Source organism: Aotus nancymaae, unplaced genomic scaffold, assembly GCF_030222135.1.
Source record: "Aotus nancymaae isolate 86718 unplaced genomic scaffold, 86718_ANA_hifiasm-v0.15.2.pri h1tg000049l, whole genome shotgun sequence".
Classification (NCBI taxonomy): Eukaryota; Metazoa; Chordata; class Mammalia; order Primates; family Aotidae; genus Aotus; species Aotus nancymaae.
In genome coordinates this window covers 15878172-15895489 of record NW_026988463.1, presented here as the reverse complement: position 1 = coordinate 15895489, position 17318 = coordinate 15878172, and the positions used below count along the sequence as shown (strand labels likewise).

The window sequence follows — 17318 nt, the reverse complement described above, 5'->3', positions numbered from 1 at the left end:
AAACAAATCCCCTTGTTCTTTCCCTTCCTTGTCTCTTTTCCCTCCCCACCCTTCCCTGGGCCTGCACATATGGTCAGATTTGCACATGTGCAGTGTGAGGAAGCTGTGACCCTGCCCCCGCCCCGCCCCAGCTCTCGCCCCAAGAGCAATGAGGCTGCAAAGCCTAGGGCAGGCCCAGTGCCCAGTCTGCTTCCTGCCTGACCATGCACCTGGCCACCCCAGGGAACAGGGGAATCTCACCCAGAGCCTGGGCCCCTGGGCCCCAAGAGCTGCATTTTTCAGAACTCCCAGCCCCTCCAAATGGGTGCCATGATCCATTTCTCACCTAATGCTGGTGAATCTCCAGCCCCTCAAGGCCAGGCTTCTGAAAGTCCTCTGGGCAGGCCTGCAAGGGGAAAAGTCAACAATGGTTATCTGTCCTTATATGCAAGTGGGCCAATCCTGCTGATTTAAGGCCAGAGAAAACCCACAAACCACAGACAACCTGCGGAATTGGTTGCTTGATGTCTTGGCATAAAGCAGCGCCGTTCAAATTTAAGATGGTTCAAACCATTTCAGGATGAACCTGGTCAAATTTGAAAGACCTCTATCTCTCACTTTTAGAAATATCTGTTAAGTTTAAAAGAAAAAAAAATGGCCAGACATGGTAGATCAAGTCTGTAATCCCAGCACGTTGGGAGGCCGAGGCCGGCAGATCACTTGAGGCCAGGAGTTCAAGACCAGACTGGCCAACATGGCAAGACCCCATCTCTACTAAATACAAAAATCAGCCAGGCATGGTGGTGTGCACCTGTAATCCCAGCTACTCAGGAGGCTGAGGCAGGAGAATCACTTGAATCCAGGAGTTAAAGGTTGCAGTGAGCCGAGAACGCACCATTGCACTGCAGCCTGGGAGACAGAGCGAGACTGCATCTCAAAGAAAAAAAAAAAAAAAAAAAACTAAGCTGAGCACGGTGGCTCATGCCTAAATTCCAGCACTTTGGGAGGCTAAGGTGGGTGGACCACGAAGTCAAGAGATCGAGACCATCCTGGCCAACAAGGTGAAACCCCGTCTCTACTAAAAATATAAAAATTAGCTGGGCGTGGTGGCGTGCGCCTGTAGTCCCAACTAATCAGGAGGCTGAGGCGGGAGAATCACTTGAACCTGGGAGGCGGAGGTTGCAGTGAGTCGAGATCGCCCCACTGCACTCCACCTGGTGACAAAGTGAGATTCCATCTCAAAAAAAAAAAAAATCTCTTTGTGACTCCTTTGTTAATTCTGTGGTTTTAGAAATCACTGAAAACTAACAATGGCAGTCACAAAAGGACAAAAACTATGATTGCACTTACAGGAGGTCCCTAGAGCAGTCAAACCCATAGACGGAAAGCAGAGTGCTGGTCGTAGGGGCAGGAGGCGAGGAGAAGGGGGAGATAAGGTTTTACGGGTACCAAGCTTAGGTTTTGCAGGATGAACGCAGTTCTGGAGCTGGGTGGGGGAAGGTTGCACAACAAGGTGGTTATACTTAATAATGCCACAGAACTGTACACTTTGCAATGGTTAAAACGGTATTTTCTATTTAAATTTTAACAATTAAAAAACAAAACTGCGAGGCATGGTGGCTCATGGCTGTAATCCCAGAGCTTTGGGAGGCCAACGCAGGTGGACTGCTGCAACCGTCACGCCATTGCACCCTAGCCTAGGTGACAGAGCGAGACCCTGTCTCCCAAAGAATAAATAATAAAACAATGGCAGCCTGGCTGATATGTTACATTACAAACCGCAGTTGCCAGCAGGCCACCTTGACTTTGACTACCTGGAGAGGAGTGGTCGAGGAGTCAGACCTCAATAACTCACCGTCTGGAACACCGTCTGGGACAGGAAACTGGCTGTGACCTTGCTGACGTCACTGTTGCCTCCCATCTTACAAAGGATGTAGCCATACAGGTTTGCAGCTTGGAGAGAGATCCCAGCAACCACCAGAGCCTGCACGCAAAGAAAACAAAGGCCACTCTCTAAGAGCACTTAGAGAAATGCGCCTCTCAAGCCAAGTAGAAGTAGCTCCAGCCTGCACCTAAGACTAGTAACACCAACATTTACTGAGCATTTACAAATACCCATGGACACCTCCGAATCATTACAACCGGAGAGGCTACCACCATCATCATCCCATTTTACAAGGAGGAAAATGAGGCTCAGGAAGACGAAGGCTGCCCAAGGTCACAGAGCCGGAGCGTGGTAGAGCCAGGATCCAAATTCCAGAGCCCAAACTCATTAGATGACACTGTTGTTTTACTATCTATGAGTATTTTGGTTTTTTTTTCTCTCTCTCTCTCTTTTATTTTTTAAGATGGAGTCTTGCTCTGTCGCCAAGGCTGGAGTGCGGTGATGCTCATTGCAAACTCCGCCTCCCAGGTTCAAGTGATTCTCCTGCCTCAGCCTCCCAAGTAGCCGATATTACAGGCGTGTGCACTATGCCCAGCTAATTTTGGTATTTATAGTAGAGACAGGGTTTCGCCACGTTGGCCAGGCTGGTCTTGAACTCCTGACCTCAGGTGATTTACCTGCCTTGGCCTCCCAAAGTGCTGGGACTACAGGCATGAGTTACCATGCCTGGCCTATGTGAGTCCATTTATACGAAATGCTCAGAATAGGCAAATCCATACAGACAGAAAAATTAGCAGGTACCAGGCCTTAGAGGAACAGAAGCATAGGGAAGCAATGTTGAAAAGGGGGTACCAGGCTTCTTTTTCAGGTGATGAAAATGCCCTAACATTGATGGTGGTGCTGGCTACACAACTCTGACTACACCAGAAGCCACTGAATTTCACACTTTATTTTACTTTTGGAGACAGTCTCACTCTAGCACCCAGGCTGGAGTACAATGGCACAATCTTGGCTCACTGCAACCTCTGCCTCTCAGGCTTAAGCGTGCACATCAGCATGCCTGGCTAATTTTTGTATTTTTTGCAGAGATGGGGTCTTGCTATATTGCCCAGCCTGGTCTCGAACTCCTGAGCTCAAGCAGTCCTCCTCCTCGGCCTCCCAAAGGCCTGGGATTACAGGCGTGAGCCACCACGCCCAGCCCCTAATTGTACACTTCAAATAGGTAAGCTGTATGGAATGTGTATTATATCTCAATAAACTTTGTTACAATTGATCAATCAATAACAAATAACAACAAAGCCTACTGGTGCAGACACTGGTTTTGCAGAGACATCAAAGCAATGTGGAAGTCAAAGTGTGGACTTACCAGCCACTTTAGCTTCAAGGAAAATAAGGTGCTAAAAAAAAATACAATCCATATCATGGGGCAGATTATGAGGCCCAGCCAGAAGATTCGCGCTTCCGCTTCTGTGGCAGCGATGTTATTCGGAGACACCTGTGAAAGGAAAGCAATTCAACCGTCAAAACAAGTGGACATGATTGCAAAACAGCATGCTCGCATTTTCATTTATTTTATTTTGCAGATGCTTTTGTTGTGGCGTTTTTTTGTTTTGTTTTGTTTTGTTTTGAGATGGAGTCTCATTGTGTTGCCCAGGCTAGAGTGCCACGGCATGATCTTGGCTCACCACAACCTCCACCTCCTGGGTTCAAAGTGATTCTCCTGTGTCAGGCTCCTGAGTAACTGGGATTACAAGTGCCTGCCACCATGCCCGGCTACTTTTTGTATTTTTAGGAGAGACAGGGTTTCACCATGTTGCCCAGGCTGGTCTTGAACTCCTGACCTCAAGTGATCCACCCACCCAAAGTGCTGGGATTACAGGCATGAGCCACTGTGCCCACCCTATTTTGCAGATACTTTTGCTACACACATGCTTCACCAGGGCACCCACAGCGGTGGTTTTGTGTAGGGCAGGAATCAGATAGGCACAAAACTATGAAGGAACCCATGGAAACTTTCCACGCCCATTATCCCCACTCTGGTTAGTTCAGCTCGATACCTTCCTGGGTTCAAAAAGATTCAGTGGCTCTTCCCGTCTTCATCTATCTGGTTCCACCATCGCAGGCCCACCAGGAGTCTTCCGGTTACATTCTGAGAACAGACAAATGACTCTGAGGAGGTCACAGGCAAAGAGGTGTATTCACTATTGATAAATAAAAGCTCCCTGGTTCATTTCAGACTTGTACTGGGAGCAGGAAGAAAAAAGGCATTGAATGGTAGTGGATTCTCAGATGTTGCAGCTTCTGATTTTTAACTAAGCTCACTTTAGACAAACTCAGCCGGGCGTGGTGGCTCACACCTGTAATCCGAGGACTTTAGGAGGCTGAGACGGGTGGATCACGAGGTCAAGAGATCAAGACAATTCTGGCCAACATACTGAAACCCCGTCTCTACTAAAAATACAAAAATTAGCTGGGCATGGTGGCACGCACCTGTAATCCCAGCTACTCAGGAGGCTGAGGCAGGAGAATCACTTGAATCCGGGAGGCAGAGGTTGCAGTGAGCCGGGACCACACCACTGCATTCCAGCCAGGTGACAGAGCCAGATTCTGTCTCAAAAAAAAAGTGACACACTCCCCTCCCAAACATACATAATTTATATGTTCATATTATATATGTTTTAAATATATGTGTTAATTCATATACAAGTGATATGGTTTGGCTGTGTCCCCACTCAAATCTCACCTTGGATTGTCGCTCCCACAATTCCCACGTGTTGTGGGAGAGACCAGGTGGGAGATAACTGAATCATGGGGGCAGTTTCCCCCATACTGTTCTCATGGTAATGAGTAATTGTCACGAGATCTGATGGTTTCATAAGGAGAAACCCCTTTCCCTTGGCTTTCATTCTCTATTTTTTTTTTTTTTTTTTGAGACAGAGTTTCGTTCTTGTCACCTAGGCTGGAGTGCAATGGCACGATCGCGGCTCAATGCAACATCCTCTGCCTCCCGGGTTCAAGTGATTCTCCCGCCTCAGCCTCCCAAGTAGTTGGGATTACAGGCACACACCACCATGCCTGGCTAATTTTTGTATTTTTAGTAGAGACGGGATTTCACCATGTTGGCCAGGCTGGTCTCAAACTGCTGACCTCAGATGATCCTCCTGCCTCAGCCTCCCAAAATGCTGGGATTACAGGCATGAGCCACCGTGCCCCACCAGCTTCCATTCTCTCTTGTCTGCCGTCATGTAAGATTTGCCTTTCACCTTCCGCCATGATAGTGAGGCCTCCCCAGCCACATGGAACTGAATCCATGAAACCTCCTTGTCTTTATAAATTACTCAGTCTTGGGTATGTCTTTATCAGCATCGTGGAAGCAGACTAGTACAGTAAGTACAAAAAATCCAAAGTCACTGGGTGTGGTGATTCACACCTGTAATCCCAGCACTTTGGGAGGCTGAGGCAGGGTGGAGGGGCAGATCATCTGAGGTCAGAAGTTTGAGACCAGACAGAGAAATCCTGTCTCTACTAAAAATACAAAATTAGCGGGACGTGGTGGCAGGCGCCTGTAATCCCAGCTACTTGGGAGGCTGAGGCAGGATAATCGCTTGAACCCAAATGGCAGAATTTGCAGTGAGCTGAGACAGCACCACTGCATTCCAGCCTGGGTGACAAGAGGGATACTCTGTCTCCAAAAAAAAAAAATCCAAAGTCATATGGGGTTGTCACATGTGCAAGAATGACAATTGACATTCAAAAGCCATTTAGTAAGTGCTAAACAATGCATCTTTCCCCTACCTTTTTCTTTTTTGTTTTTTTTGAGATGCAGTTTCACTCTTGTTGCCAGGCTGGAGTGCAATGGCACTGTCTCGGCTCACTGCAACCTCCACCTCCCAGGTTCAAGGGATTCTCCTGCCTCAGCCTCCAGATCAAGTGGGATTATAGGCATGTGCCACCATGCCCGGCTAATTTTGTATTTTCAGTAGAGATGGGGTTTCTCCATGTTGGCCAGGTTGGTCTCGAATTCCCAACCTCAGGTGATCCGACCACCTCAGCCTCCCAAAGTGCTGGGATTACAGGCGGTAGCCACTGTGCCCGGCTTCCCCTACTTTTAAGTGATGCTGCTCAGCACTCTTAAGCAATCTAAACCAAAGCACCTCTTGGTCCCACAAGCATAGGGAGCAAGCCCCATGTTTCAGGAGTGGTGGCATCACAGGAAAGGGCCTCACCTTCACAGACCAGAAGTCCAGGGACAGGAGGAGCAGCACCGTGACAAAACAGCCCACAAAGCTCTTGCTGAACCAGTCGCAGCACATGTAGGTGATGATGGCACTCACTCGGAAAAACAGGTGGAAAAAGGTGGCCGAGGGGTGTCTAGGAAAGGACCGAAAAGGTGGGTGCCCTCACTCCAAGAGCCAAACAGATGGTCACTGAACTCCCTTCGCCACTTCAGACTTTGCCGGGGGCGTTAGCATGGCTCAGTGGAATGTTCTCCCTGGTGCATTGGAAGCAGAAACTCAGGCTGTAGTCCTGAGGACACCTCATTAAGTCAGTAATCCCAAAACTGTCATGATGACACTGGTTTTTTTTTTTTCCCTCGCTCAAAGAATCCTGTACTTTCCTGTCACTTGACTCCAAATATCACTTGCCCTCTTCGAAACACGGTCATCTTTGAAGCGAAACGTGACAGCAATCACTGCCTTCACGCCTAGCAGAGATGATGACCAGTTCCCTAAAGGTAAAGGTTGGGTTTTTCCTCATCACATGCAGCCCACAGGGCAGCTTTCTAGTGTCATCGGGGAATATGTGTTCCTGGAGAGAGGAAAACAGCGTTACCTGTGAATGGCAGGTCTACCTCATCATAGTGGTTCAGTGGTGAGTGGCAAGTGAATGCTGGCATTTAATCCAGGGGAAGTTAGCTCTTGTTCACTGTGCCTTTAGACACAAACCTGGCCAGAAAAAAGAGAAGAAACCAAGGGGAACGTGCTCATTGTATGTAAATTTCTTTTTCTTTTCTTTTTTTTTTTTTTTTTTTTTTTTGGAGACAGACTATTGCTCTGTCTTTGGAGTGCATTGGAGTGATCTTGGCTTACTGCAACCTCCACCTCCCAGGTTCAAGCCATTCTTCTGCCTCAGCCTCCTGAGTAGCTGGGATTACAGGTGCTTGCCACCACGCCCAACTAATTTTTGTATTTTGAGTAGAAATGGAGTTTCAACATGTTGGCCAGGCTGGTCTCGAACTCCTGACCTGAGGTGATCCACCTGCCTCAGCTTCCCAAAGTGCTGAGATTACAGTCATGAGCTACCTCACCCACTCATTTTTTTTTAAAATGTGAGTTTGAAAGATAAAAGAGCTAAGTGTGGGCCGGGCATGGCAGCTCACTCCTGTAATCCCAGCACTTTGGGAGGCTCAGGCATTTGGATCACCTGAGGTCAGGAGTTCAAGACCAGCCTGGGCAACATGGTGAAACCTGGTTTCTACTCAAAATTAGCCAGACGTGGTGGTGGCCGCCTGTAACCCCAGCTACTTGGGAGGCAGGAGAATCGCTTGAACCTGTGAGGCAGAGGTCGCAGTGAGCCGAAATCACACCACTGTACTCCAGCCTGGGTGAAAAAGTTAGACTCCATCTCAAAAAAAAAAGAGCAAAGTGTAAATCATTTAAAAAGGTCACCAAATTGTCTAGAATCTATGGGGTCAAGTAGGTGATGGCAGTGGGTGAGATGTGGGCCAGACTGAAGACACTTGTGGGTTTCTGTTTCTTCCTGTGGCTTCCCAGTTTTGATAGAGCACACAGGTAGCAAACAACATTCAACTATGATCAGGAAATCAACGGCACAAGCCCAGCTGCTACCAGAAAGGAGTCTGGATCCAGACCCTAAGAGGGGGATCTCGGATCTCACCCAAGACAGAACTCAGGGCAAGTCTATAGAGTAAAGTAAAAGCAAGCTTATTAGGAAAGGAAAGGAATAAAGAATGGCCACTCCATAGACGGAGCAGCTCTGAGGGCGGCTGGTTGCCCATTTTTATGGTTCTTTCTTGATGACATGCTAAACAAGGGGTGGATTATTCATGCCTCCCCTTTTTAGACGATATAGTGTATCTTCCTGACATTGCCATGACATCTGTAAACTGCCATGGCGCTGGTGGGAGTGCAGTAATGAGGACGACCAGAGGTCACTCTTTGTGGTCATCTCGGTTTTGATGGGTTTTAGCCGGCTCCTTTACCGCAGCCTGTTTAATCAGCAAGGTCTTTATGACCTGTATCTTGTGCTGACCTCCTGTCTCATCCTGTGACTTAGAAGGCTTTAACCATCTGGGAACGCAGCCCACTGGGTCTCAGTCTCATTTTACCCAGCCCCTATTCAAGATGGAGTTACTCTGGTTCAACCACCTCTGACACAACGATGAATAGCAATGAAACCCAAAACTCAGGGCGGGGGGAGGGGGAAAGGGAGGGATGAAAGGGACTCTTCCCAGCACGAGGCAGTTGTGCAAACCAGACACAGTACTGCCAGATCCAAGGTTTTCACAAGAAGCCAGAAATCCAGACTTGCAATGGGAAATCCGATTTTTAAATGATGGCCACTAACTCTTTTACTGAAGTATTGCAGTCTGTGTTTCTCACTTGGCCTGCGAGCAGTGAGCTGGCAACCTCTGGATCAGAGTTAGAAAATGTTGTGGGATTTGGAAAATGAGAGGCAGAATGGGATGGTCACAGAGTTCCACACAGAGCTGCAGGGGAAAGAGCCTGCTCTCTCTCCCCAAGAAGAAATGGGGTCAGAGCCAGCAAACCATAGGCACCTATAAAACCGTGGAGTTTCTGACAGGGCGAGGTGGCTCACACCTGTAATCCCACCACTTTGGGAGGCCGAGGTGGGTGGATCACAAGGTCAACAGATCGAGACCAGCCTGGCCAACATGGTGAAACTCCATCTTTACTAAAAATACAAAAATTAGCTGGGCGTGGTGGTGTGCACCTGTAGTTCCAGTTACATGGGAGGCTGAGGCAGGAGAATCACTTGAACCTGGGAGGTGGAGGTTGCAGCGAGCCAAGATTGCACCACTGTACTCCAGCCTGGTGACAGAGCAAGACTCCGTCTCAAACAAAACAAAACAAAACAAAAAAACTGTGAGGTTTCTGCCTCCCAGGGGAACGTTAAGATTCAGAAACAGACTTCATAGTGACTCTTTGCATGGCAAAGGAACAACCATTCACCAGGATGGTTCTCATCTGAGCTTTCAGGATCTCAGCTCTCCTGGTTACCTGAATGAAAACCAACCCAGGAAGTACACCCAGCATTTAAGAATTAGACAGGATCATCAGGCGTGGCGGCTCACACCTGTAATCCCAGCACTTTGAGAGGTCAAAGCACACAGATCACTTGAAATCAGGCGTTTGAGACCAGCCTGGCCAACATGGCAAAACTCCGTCTCTACCAAAAATACAAAAATTGGCCAGGTGTGGTGGCAGATGCCTGTAATCCCAGCTACTCAGGAGGCTGAGGCAGGAGAATCCCTTGAACCTAGGAGGTGGAGGTTGCAGTGAGTCAAGATGGCGCCATTGCACTCCAGCCTGGGTGACAGAGAGTCTCTGTCTCAAAGAATCAGACAGGATCACACAGAACTTAAGAACTTCCAGAAGATAAGACTCTTGGATGTCTCTTTTTGCTTTAAACCTTATTGAGAATTTCTTAACTGAATACAGTTTTGTCCCTTGCCCCTGGAGATAAATAAATGCTCTTTCAATAACAAAGTTCCTTGAGGGCACAGGCCATGTTTAACATATTTTTATATACCCAAAAGCACCCAGCATTTAAGATTCTCGGCAAATGTATTTGTTACGTTGAACCTTTTAATCGAGTCAGTTAGAATCACTGGAAACGTCTGTCCTCTTTGTAGAAAAACACAGATGTAAAAACATATAGAGGGTCATCGGGCGCAGTGGCTCACTCCTGTAATCCCAGCACTTTGGGAGGCTGAGGCAGGCAGATCACTTGAGGTCAGCAGTTTGAGACCAACACGGTGAAACCCCATCTCTACTAAAAATACAAAACGTAGCTGGGTATGGTGGTAGGTGCCTGTTATCCCAGCTACTGAGAGGGCTGAGGCAGGAAAACTGCTTGAACCCGAGAGGCAGAGGTGGCAGTAAACTGAGATTGTACCACTGCACTCTGTTTTGAGATGGAGCAAGACTCCATCTCAAAACAAACAAAAGAGGCCAGGCACCGTGGTTCACACCTGTAATCCCAGCACTTTGAGAGACCAAGGTGGGCGGATCACCTGAGGTCAGGAGTTCGAGACCAGCCTGACCAACATGGAGAAATCCTGTCTGTACTAAAAATACAAAAAAATTAGCCAGGCGTGTTGGCACATGCCTGTAGTCCCAGCTACTCAGGAGGCTGAGGCAGGAGAATCACTTGAACCCGGGAGGCAGAGGTTACGGTGAGCTGAGATTGAGCCATTGCACTTCAGCCTGGGCAAGAAGAGCAAAACTGTGTCTCAAAAAAAAAAAAAAAAAAAAAAATATATATATATATATATATATATATATATATATATATTTGAGAAATATATATATCTCAACAAAGGCCAGAGTGTGACCCAAGTGTGCACTGACCCATAGTAAAATGTGGAAGTAAATGCATTCAAATAAATCCCCTGCTCACCCACTTCTTTTCTTTCTTTTTTCTTTTTGGCTGTGGCTTTCCTAAAATAAAATGCAGAAAAAATTCCAGTTGTTGATAGCTTCCATTTAGCTGGGCCCTGACTGACTCAGTGGAAGGTGGTGTTATTTAAACAGAGCTCAAAGCCCAAAGCAAGTAGAACAGGATGACTGTTGCCCTTTTAAATGTTGCTTTAATCCTGTTTCATGCAGGTTGCTCTATCAGCATCCTCCAAGTCCTCATTCATCCCCCATCTGGAGTTTGCCCAGCCTGTGTCCCTAGTTAATACTGTGTGATCTCAAACCAGCTTTCCAATTCTGAGAGTTCTGAAAGTCATGGCTTAGGCCAGGTGCCGTGACTCACACCTGTAATCCCAGCACTTTGGGAGACCGAGGCGGGCAGATCACAAGGTCAGGAGTTCAAGAACAGCCTGGCCAACGTGGCAAAACTCCAGCTCTACTAAAAATACTAAAATTAGCGGGCATGGTGGTGGGCGCCTGTAATTTCAGCTACTCGGGAGGCTGAAGCAGGAGAATTGCTTGAACCCAGGAGGCAAAGGTTGCAGTGAGCCGAGATTGCGCCACTGCACTCCAGCCTGGGCAACAGAGCCAGTCCAAAATAAATAATCCATCTCAAAATAAATAAATAAAATAAACGATTAACTTCTTTTAATCTATAACTAAGATCTGAGTCTTGAAAGCCTTTCTCTGGAGCCTCAGTAAATGTACTTAATCCAAATCATGGAGGTTCGGGTCCTGTTGAGAATTCCTTTGTTATCTCGCCAAGCTTCAAGGCCCAGGGAAAGCCTAGACAAAACTCTGGGTGGGCTTTTGTTACATTCCAGCCTTTGTATAGGGCACTGCCTCTCTAAGCTTTCTTTTTCTTTTCTTTTTTTCTTTTCTTTTTTTTTTTCTTGAGATGGTGTCTTGCTGTGTCACCCACGCTGGAGTGCACTCGCATGATCTCAGCTCACTGCAACCTCTGCCTCACAGGTTCAAGCAATTCTCTGCCTCAGCTTCCCCAATAGCTGGGATTACAGGCGTCCGCCACCACGCCCAGCTAATTTTTGTATTTTTAGTAGAGACAGGGTTTTACCATATTGGTCAGGTTGGTCTCAAACTCCTGACCTTGGGTGATCTGCCTGCCTTGGCCTCCCAAAGTGCTGGGATTACAGGCATGACCCACTATGCCCAGCCTCTCTCAGCTTTTAATATTTAACTTAACCACTCACTCAGTGCTGAGACAGCTGTTATGGAGGCCTGCCACACATGGGCTTGGGCGCTAGACCACCAGGGTTCCAATCCTGGCTCTAACCTCTGAGAGCTCTGTAGTCTTCCCTAAACTACTTAACTCTGTGATGCCTCCATCTCCTCTTCTGCAAAATGGGAATGCCAACAGGAGCCACCTCCTAAGATACTGAAAACAGCAGGTGAGGGTGGTACATATAAAGTGCCTGAAACACACCACGCTCAAAAATAGGTGAGAGAAGCTGGGCCCAGTGGCTCATGCCTGTAATCTCAGCACATTGAGAAGCTGAGGCGGGCAGATCACCTGGGGTTAGGAGTTCGAGACCAGCCTGGCCAACATGGTGAAACCCCGTAATCCCAGCTACTTGGGAGGCTGAGGCAAGAGAATCACTTGAACCCAGGAGTCGGAGGTTGCAGTGAGCTGATGGTGCCACTGCACTCCAGCCTGGGAGACAGAGCGGGACACTGTCTCAAAAAAAAAAAAATGAGTGACAGCTGTTACCATGTCAGTCCTCTTTGTATTCGAAACAACAGTTCTATCACCAAGAGCCAAACCGTGAAATTCCCTCTCTGACCACAACTTTCTCTCACTCCTGACAGCACTACTTTTTGTCTTTGCAGGGATCTCCCAAAACTCACATTCCCCAGATGAACCTTTATCATGCTCAAGTTGAACAGGTGCTATTTCCACATAGTATCCAACATCCCCAACCCCAGCCAGGTAGAAACCCACCATTTCAAGAAGAGGAGGCTGGGTGCAGTGGCTCATGCCTATAATCCCAGCACTTTGGAAGGCAGAGGTGGGCAGATCACTTGAGGTCAGGAGTTCGAGACCAGCCTAGCCAACATGGTGAAACCCTGTCTCTACTAAAAATACAAACATTAGCCAGGTATGGTGGTGCATGCCTGTCATCCCAGCTACTCAGCAGGCTGAGGGAGGAGGATGGCTTGAACCTAGGAGGCGGGGGTTGCAGTAAGCCAAGATCACATCACTACACTCCAGCCTAGGTGACAGAGAGACATTCTGTCTCAAAGAACAAAAGAAGAAAAAAGAAGAGGAGAGAAAATGTCACAGTGCTGAAAGAGGGAAATGAGGTTACTCCAGGAGAGTGTTGTCAATGCAGGGAGCGTCTTGATGGGGGCTTCTGTTCAACCGTCCTCTCTTTGTAGACCCATTTACACAGCTCTGGGCCCTTGTCGCCCATTGTCTTCCTCCCTGGAGGGAAGCACAGTAGCTACTCAACCTGGAATGTACAGGAAAGCCACCTGGGGAGGTCTCACATTACGCAGGACACAAGGATTCAGACTTCAGGTGGGACCTGAACATGAATTTCACAGAGAAAAGGCACAGCTCTACTGCAGTTCAGCAAACTACAACCCAAGGGCCAAATGTGGCCATGGCCTGCTTTCGTTACTAAAGTGTGGAGTCTTAAACAGGGAGAGTCAGGTTGGCAGAAACGAGGGAAGGCAAAAACACAAGGCAGATAAGTTATAAATCTGCCTCTGTTCATGCCCAGAACACTTAGCCCTCCCTCACAAATAATAACACAGTCTTTTTTTTCTGAGACACAATCTCAGTCTGTTGCCCAGGCTGGAGTACAGCGGTGTGATCTTGACTCACTGCAGCCTCTGCCTCCCGGATTCAAGTGATTGTCCTGCCTCAGCGTCCCAAGTAGCTGGGATTACAGGTGCATGCCACCACACCTGGCTAATTTTTGTATTTTTAATAGAGACAGGGTTTTGCCATGTTGGCCAGGCTGGTCTCAAACTCCTAACCTCAGGTGATCTGCCCACCTTGGCCTCCCAAAGTGCTGGGATTACAGGTGGGAGCCACCACACTTGACCAAATAACAGTCTTCCTGCGCCCAGCCGTCATCAGACCCTCAGCTGATACAAAAATCACAGGTGAACTCACTGCAAACTGTGGCATTGTCAGTAGCGCACAAAGCCCTCTTCAGCACACAGCAAGAGCACCATCCTAGAAAAGCCCCAGCAAGCCTTTGTTTCCTGGCAGTCAGCTCCTCTCTTGCTGGCCTGCCTGTTGCTCCTTTGAAATGTACTTCCATACTTTCTCTAATAATTCTGCCTGTCTTTACCTATAACTCTCTTGGTAAATTCTTCCTAACCCTGTGCCACCAGCCCCAGCTAGCTGCTGATCCCCTGTGACATAAAGTTTTGTTGGTTTTGTTTTTGTTTGTTTGTTTTGAAGACAGGGTCTCGCTCTGTCACCCAGGCTGGAGTGCAGTGGCGTGATCAAAGCTCATTGCAGCCTCGACCTTCCAAGGCTCAAGCACTCCTCCCATCTCAGTCTCACAAGAGGCACACACCACCCCACCTGGCTAATTTTTAAATTTTTTTGTAGACATAGGGTCTCACTGTTTTGCCCAGGCTGGTCTCAAATTCCTGGGCTCAAGCTATCCTCCCACCTTAGCCTCTCAAAGTGCTACAATTACAGGTGTGAGCCACTGCGCCCAGACTATAAATAAAGCTTTATTGGAACACAGTCACGCCCACTCATTCACTGGACGACCATGCCCATAGTACCCAGTGAGTGTGCCAACTCCTGCTGCAGACCAGCAAGAACAACTCGGTGATGAAACGAGGCTCCCTTCAAAACAATCCAACATGAAGAAAACTGCTCCTACCTGCTCCCCAACCCCACACTCCAAAAAAATCTGCTTTCAAAAGCTGTGCGGTGGCTGCTGCCTGACGGGCGGAATCCCAAGGGGTTGTGTTCTTTCTTGGAGTGGGTGAGGGGGCTAGTGATTGGAAAGGGGGATGAGGGAGACTTGTGGGTGCTGGGATGTTCCGGATCTTGATGTAATGCCTACAAAATCCACTGGACCATAGGAATTTCCTGTTGGAAGCCACTGACCAAAGCCAAATCTTTGCAAGTCACTCTGAACATTTTACATGTGATACAATCAAGCAACCACAATCCTCAGTGTTTACCGAAGGGAGCTGAAAACCTATGTCTGCACAAAAAGCAACACATACATGTTTACAGCAGCTTCATTGATAATGGCCAAAACTCAGAAGCAACGAAGATGTCCTTCAATTGCCTTGGCGCGGTGGCTCACACCTGTAATTGCAGCACTTTGGGAGGCCAAGGCAGGCAGATCACCTGAGGTCAGGAGGTCCAGACCAGCCTGGCCAACATGGTGAAATCCCATCTCTATTAAAAATACAAAAAAATTAGCCAGGCGTGGTGGCACGCTCCTATAGTCCCAGCTGCTGGGTAGGCTGAGGCATGAGCATCACTTGAACCCAGGCAGTGAAGGCTGCAGTGAGCCAAGATCGCACCACTTCATTCCAGCCTGGATGACACAGTGAGACTCTGTCTCAAAAAACAAATAAACAAAAAGATGTCCTTCCATAGAGGAATGGATAAACCGTGGTGTATCCAGACAACAGAATGTTATTGGACGCTAAAAAGAAATGAGCTATCAGGCCACAGAAAGGCATGGCAGGACCTTAAATGTATATTGCTTAGTGAAAGAGGTTAATCTGAAAAGGCGGCATACAAGACAACGTCCACTATACAACGTTCTGGAAAAGGCAAAACTCTGGAGACAGTAAAAAGATCAGTGGTTGCCAGGAGTTCCAGAGGGTGAGGAGGGATGAACAGGTGAAACACAGGGGACTTTAAGAGCTGGGAAACTACTCTTTTTTTTTTTTCCGTGACGGAGTCTCACTCTGTCCCCCAGGGTGGAGTGCAGTGGCTCGATCTCGGCTCACTACAACCTCTGTCCCCCGGGTTCAAGTGATTTTCTTGCCTCAGCCACCCTGAGTACCTGGGACTACAGACACAAACTGTCACGCCTGGCTAATTTTTTGTATTTAGTAAAGATGGGGTTTCACCGTGTTGCCCAGGCTGGTCTCAGACTCCTGAGCTCAGGCAATCCACCCGCCTCGGGTTTCCAAATTGCTGGAATTACAGGCGTGAGCCACCACGCCCGGCCAGAGCTGGGAAACTACTCTGTATGATGTTGTGATGGAGGATATATGACATTACACATTTTTCAAAACTCAAAGAATGGGCCAGGTGTGGTGGCTCATGCCTGCAATCCCAGCACTTTGGGAGGCCGAGGGAGCAGATAGCTTGAGCCCAGGAGTTCAAGACCAGCCTGGCCAACATGGTGAAACTCTGTATCTACTAAAGATACAACAATTAGCCAGGTGTGGTGCTACACGCCTGTAATCCCAGCTACTCGGGAGGCTGAGGCAGGAGAATTGCCTGAACCCGGAGGCAGAAGTTCCAGTGAGCCAATGTCTCGCCACTGCACTCCTGCCTAGGCAAGACTCTGTCTCAAAAAAAGAGAAAAAAGATCAACCTGGGCAACATGGTAAAACCCCATCTCTACCAAAAGAAAAAAGAAAGTTAGCCAGGCATGTGGCACACACCTAGAGTCCCAGCTACTTGGAGTGCTGAAGTGGGAGAATGACTTGAGCCTGGGAGGTGGAGGTTGCAGTGATCCAAGATCACACTACTACATTCCAGCTTGGGTGACAGAGCAAGACCCTGTCTCAAAAAAAAAAAAAAAAAAAAAAGGAAAGGAAAGGAAAAAGGAAGGAGAGGAGGGGAAGTGATGGGAGGGGAGGGGAAGGGAGGGGGGAGGAGGGGAAGGGAGGTGGGGAGGGGAGGAGAGGAAGACTCATGAAAAGTACAGCACCAAGAGTGGACCCTGATATAAACTATGGATTTTAGTTAAAAATAATGCATTGGCTCATCAATTGTAACGCATATAACCACACGAATGCAAGATGTTAAAAATGGGGGAATTTGGGGGAGAAGAGGAGTATATAAAAATTATATGAATTTTCTCCTCAAACTTTGCTACAAAACTGAAACTTCTCGAAAAAACAGAGCCAGGGCTAGGCATGATGGCTCACGCCTGTAATCCCAGCACTTTGGGAGACCGAGACAGGCAGATCACCTGAGGTCAGGAGTTCGAGACCAGCCTGGCCAACATGGTGAAACCTCATCTCTAAAATACAAAAATTAGCTCAGTGTTTAATTTTTATATTAATCCCAGCCACTTGGGAAGCTGAGGCAGAAGAATCCCAGCTACTTAGGAAGCTGAGGCAGAAGAATCCCAGCTACTTAGGAAGCTGAGGCAGGAGAATCCCTTGAACTTAGGAGGCAGAGGTTGTAGTGAGCTAAGAATGCACCACTGTACTCCAGCCTGAGTGACACAGTGAGACTCTGTCTGGAAGAAAATATAGAGAGAGAGCCAGGACAGGTGTGGTGGCTTACGCCTGTAATCCCAGCACTTTGGGAGGCCAACGCGAGTGGATCGCCTGAGGTCAGGAGTTGGAGACCAGTCTGGCCAACATGGTGAAACTCCGTCTCTACTTAAAATGCAAAAGTTAGCCAGGCATAGTGGCAGATGGCTGTAATCTCAGCTACTTGGGAGGCTAAGATACAAGAATCGCTTGAACTGGGGAGGCGGAGGTTGCAGTGAGCTGAGGTTGCGCCACTGCACTCCAGCCTGGGTGACAGAGCGAGACTCCAGCTCAAAAAAAAAAAAAAAAAATAGAGCCAG

General features: G+C 48.0%; 1 protein-coding gene across 4 annotated transcripts in view; it reads right to left on the bottom strand.

Annotated features, from left to right (window-relative positions):
• LOC135269036 (Golgi apparatus membrane protein TVP23 homolog A-like) overlaps positions 1-17318 on the bottom strand; it is a 50695-nt gene that overhangs the window by 11713 nt on the left and 21664 nt on the right. For all 4 annotated transcript variants that reach the window (XM_064362521.1, XM_064362524.1, XM_064362523.1 and 1 more), the window contains exons 3-6: positions 6091-6235; positions 3231-3359; positions 1835-1963; positions 326-385 (exon numbers count right to left, since the gene is read on the bottom strand). In XM_064362521.1, coding sequence (XP_064218591.1) covers positions 326-385; positions 1835-1963; positions 3231-3359; positions 6091-6235 — 463 coding nt within the window. The remainder of the gene's footprint in view (positions 1-325; positions 386-1834; positions 1964-3230; positions 3360-6090; positions 6236-17318) is intronic.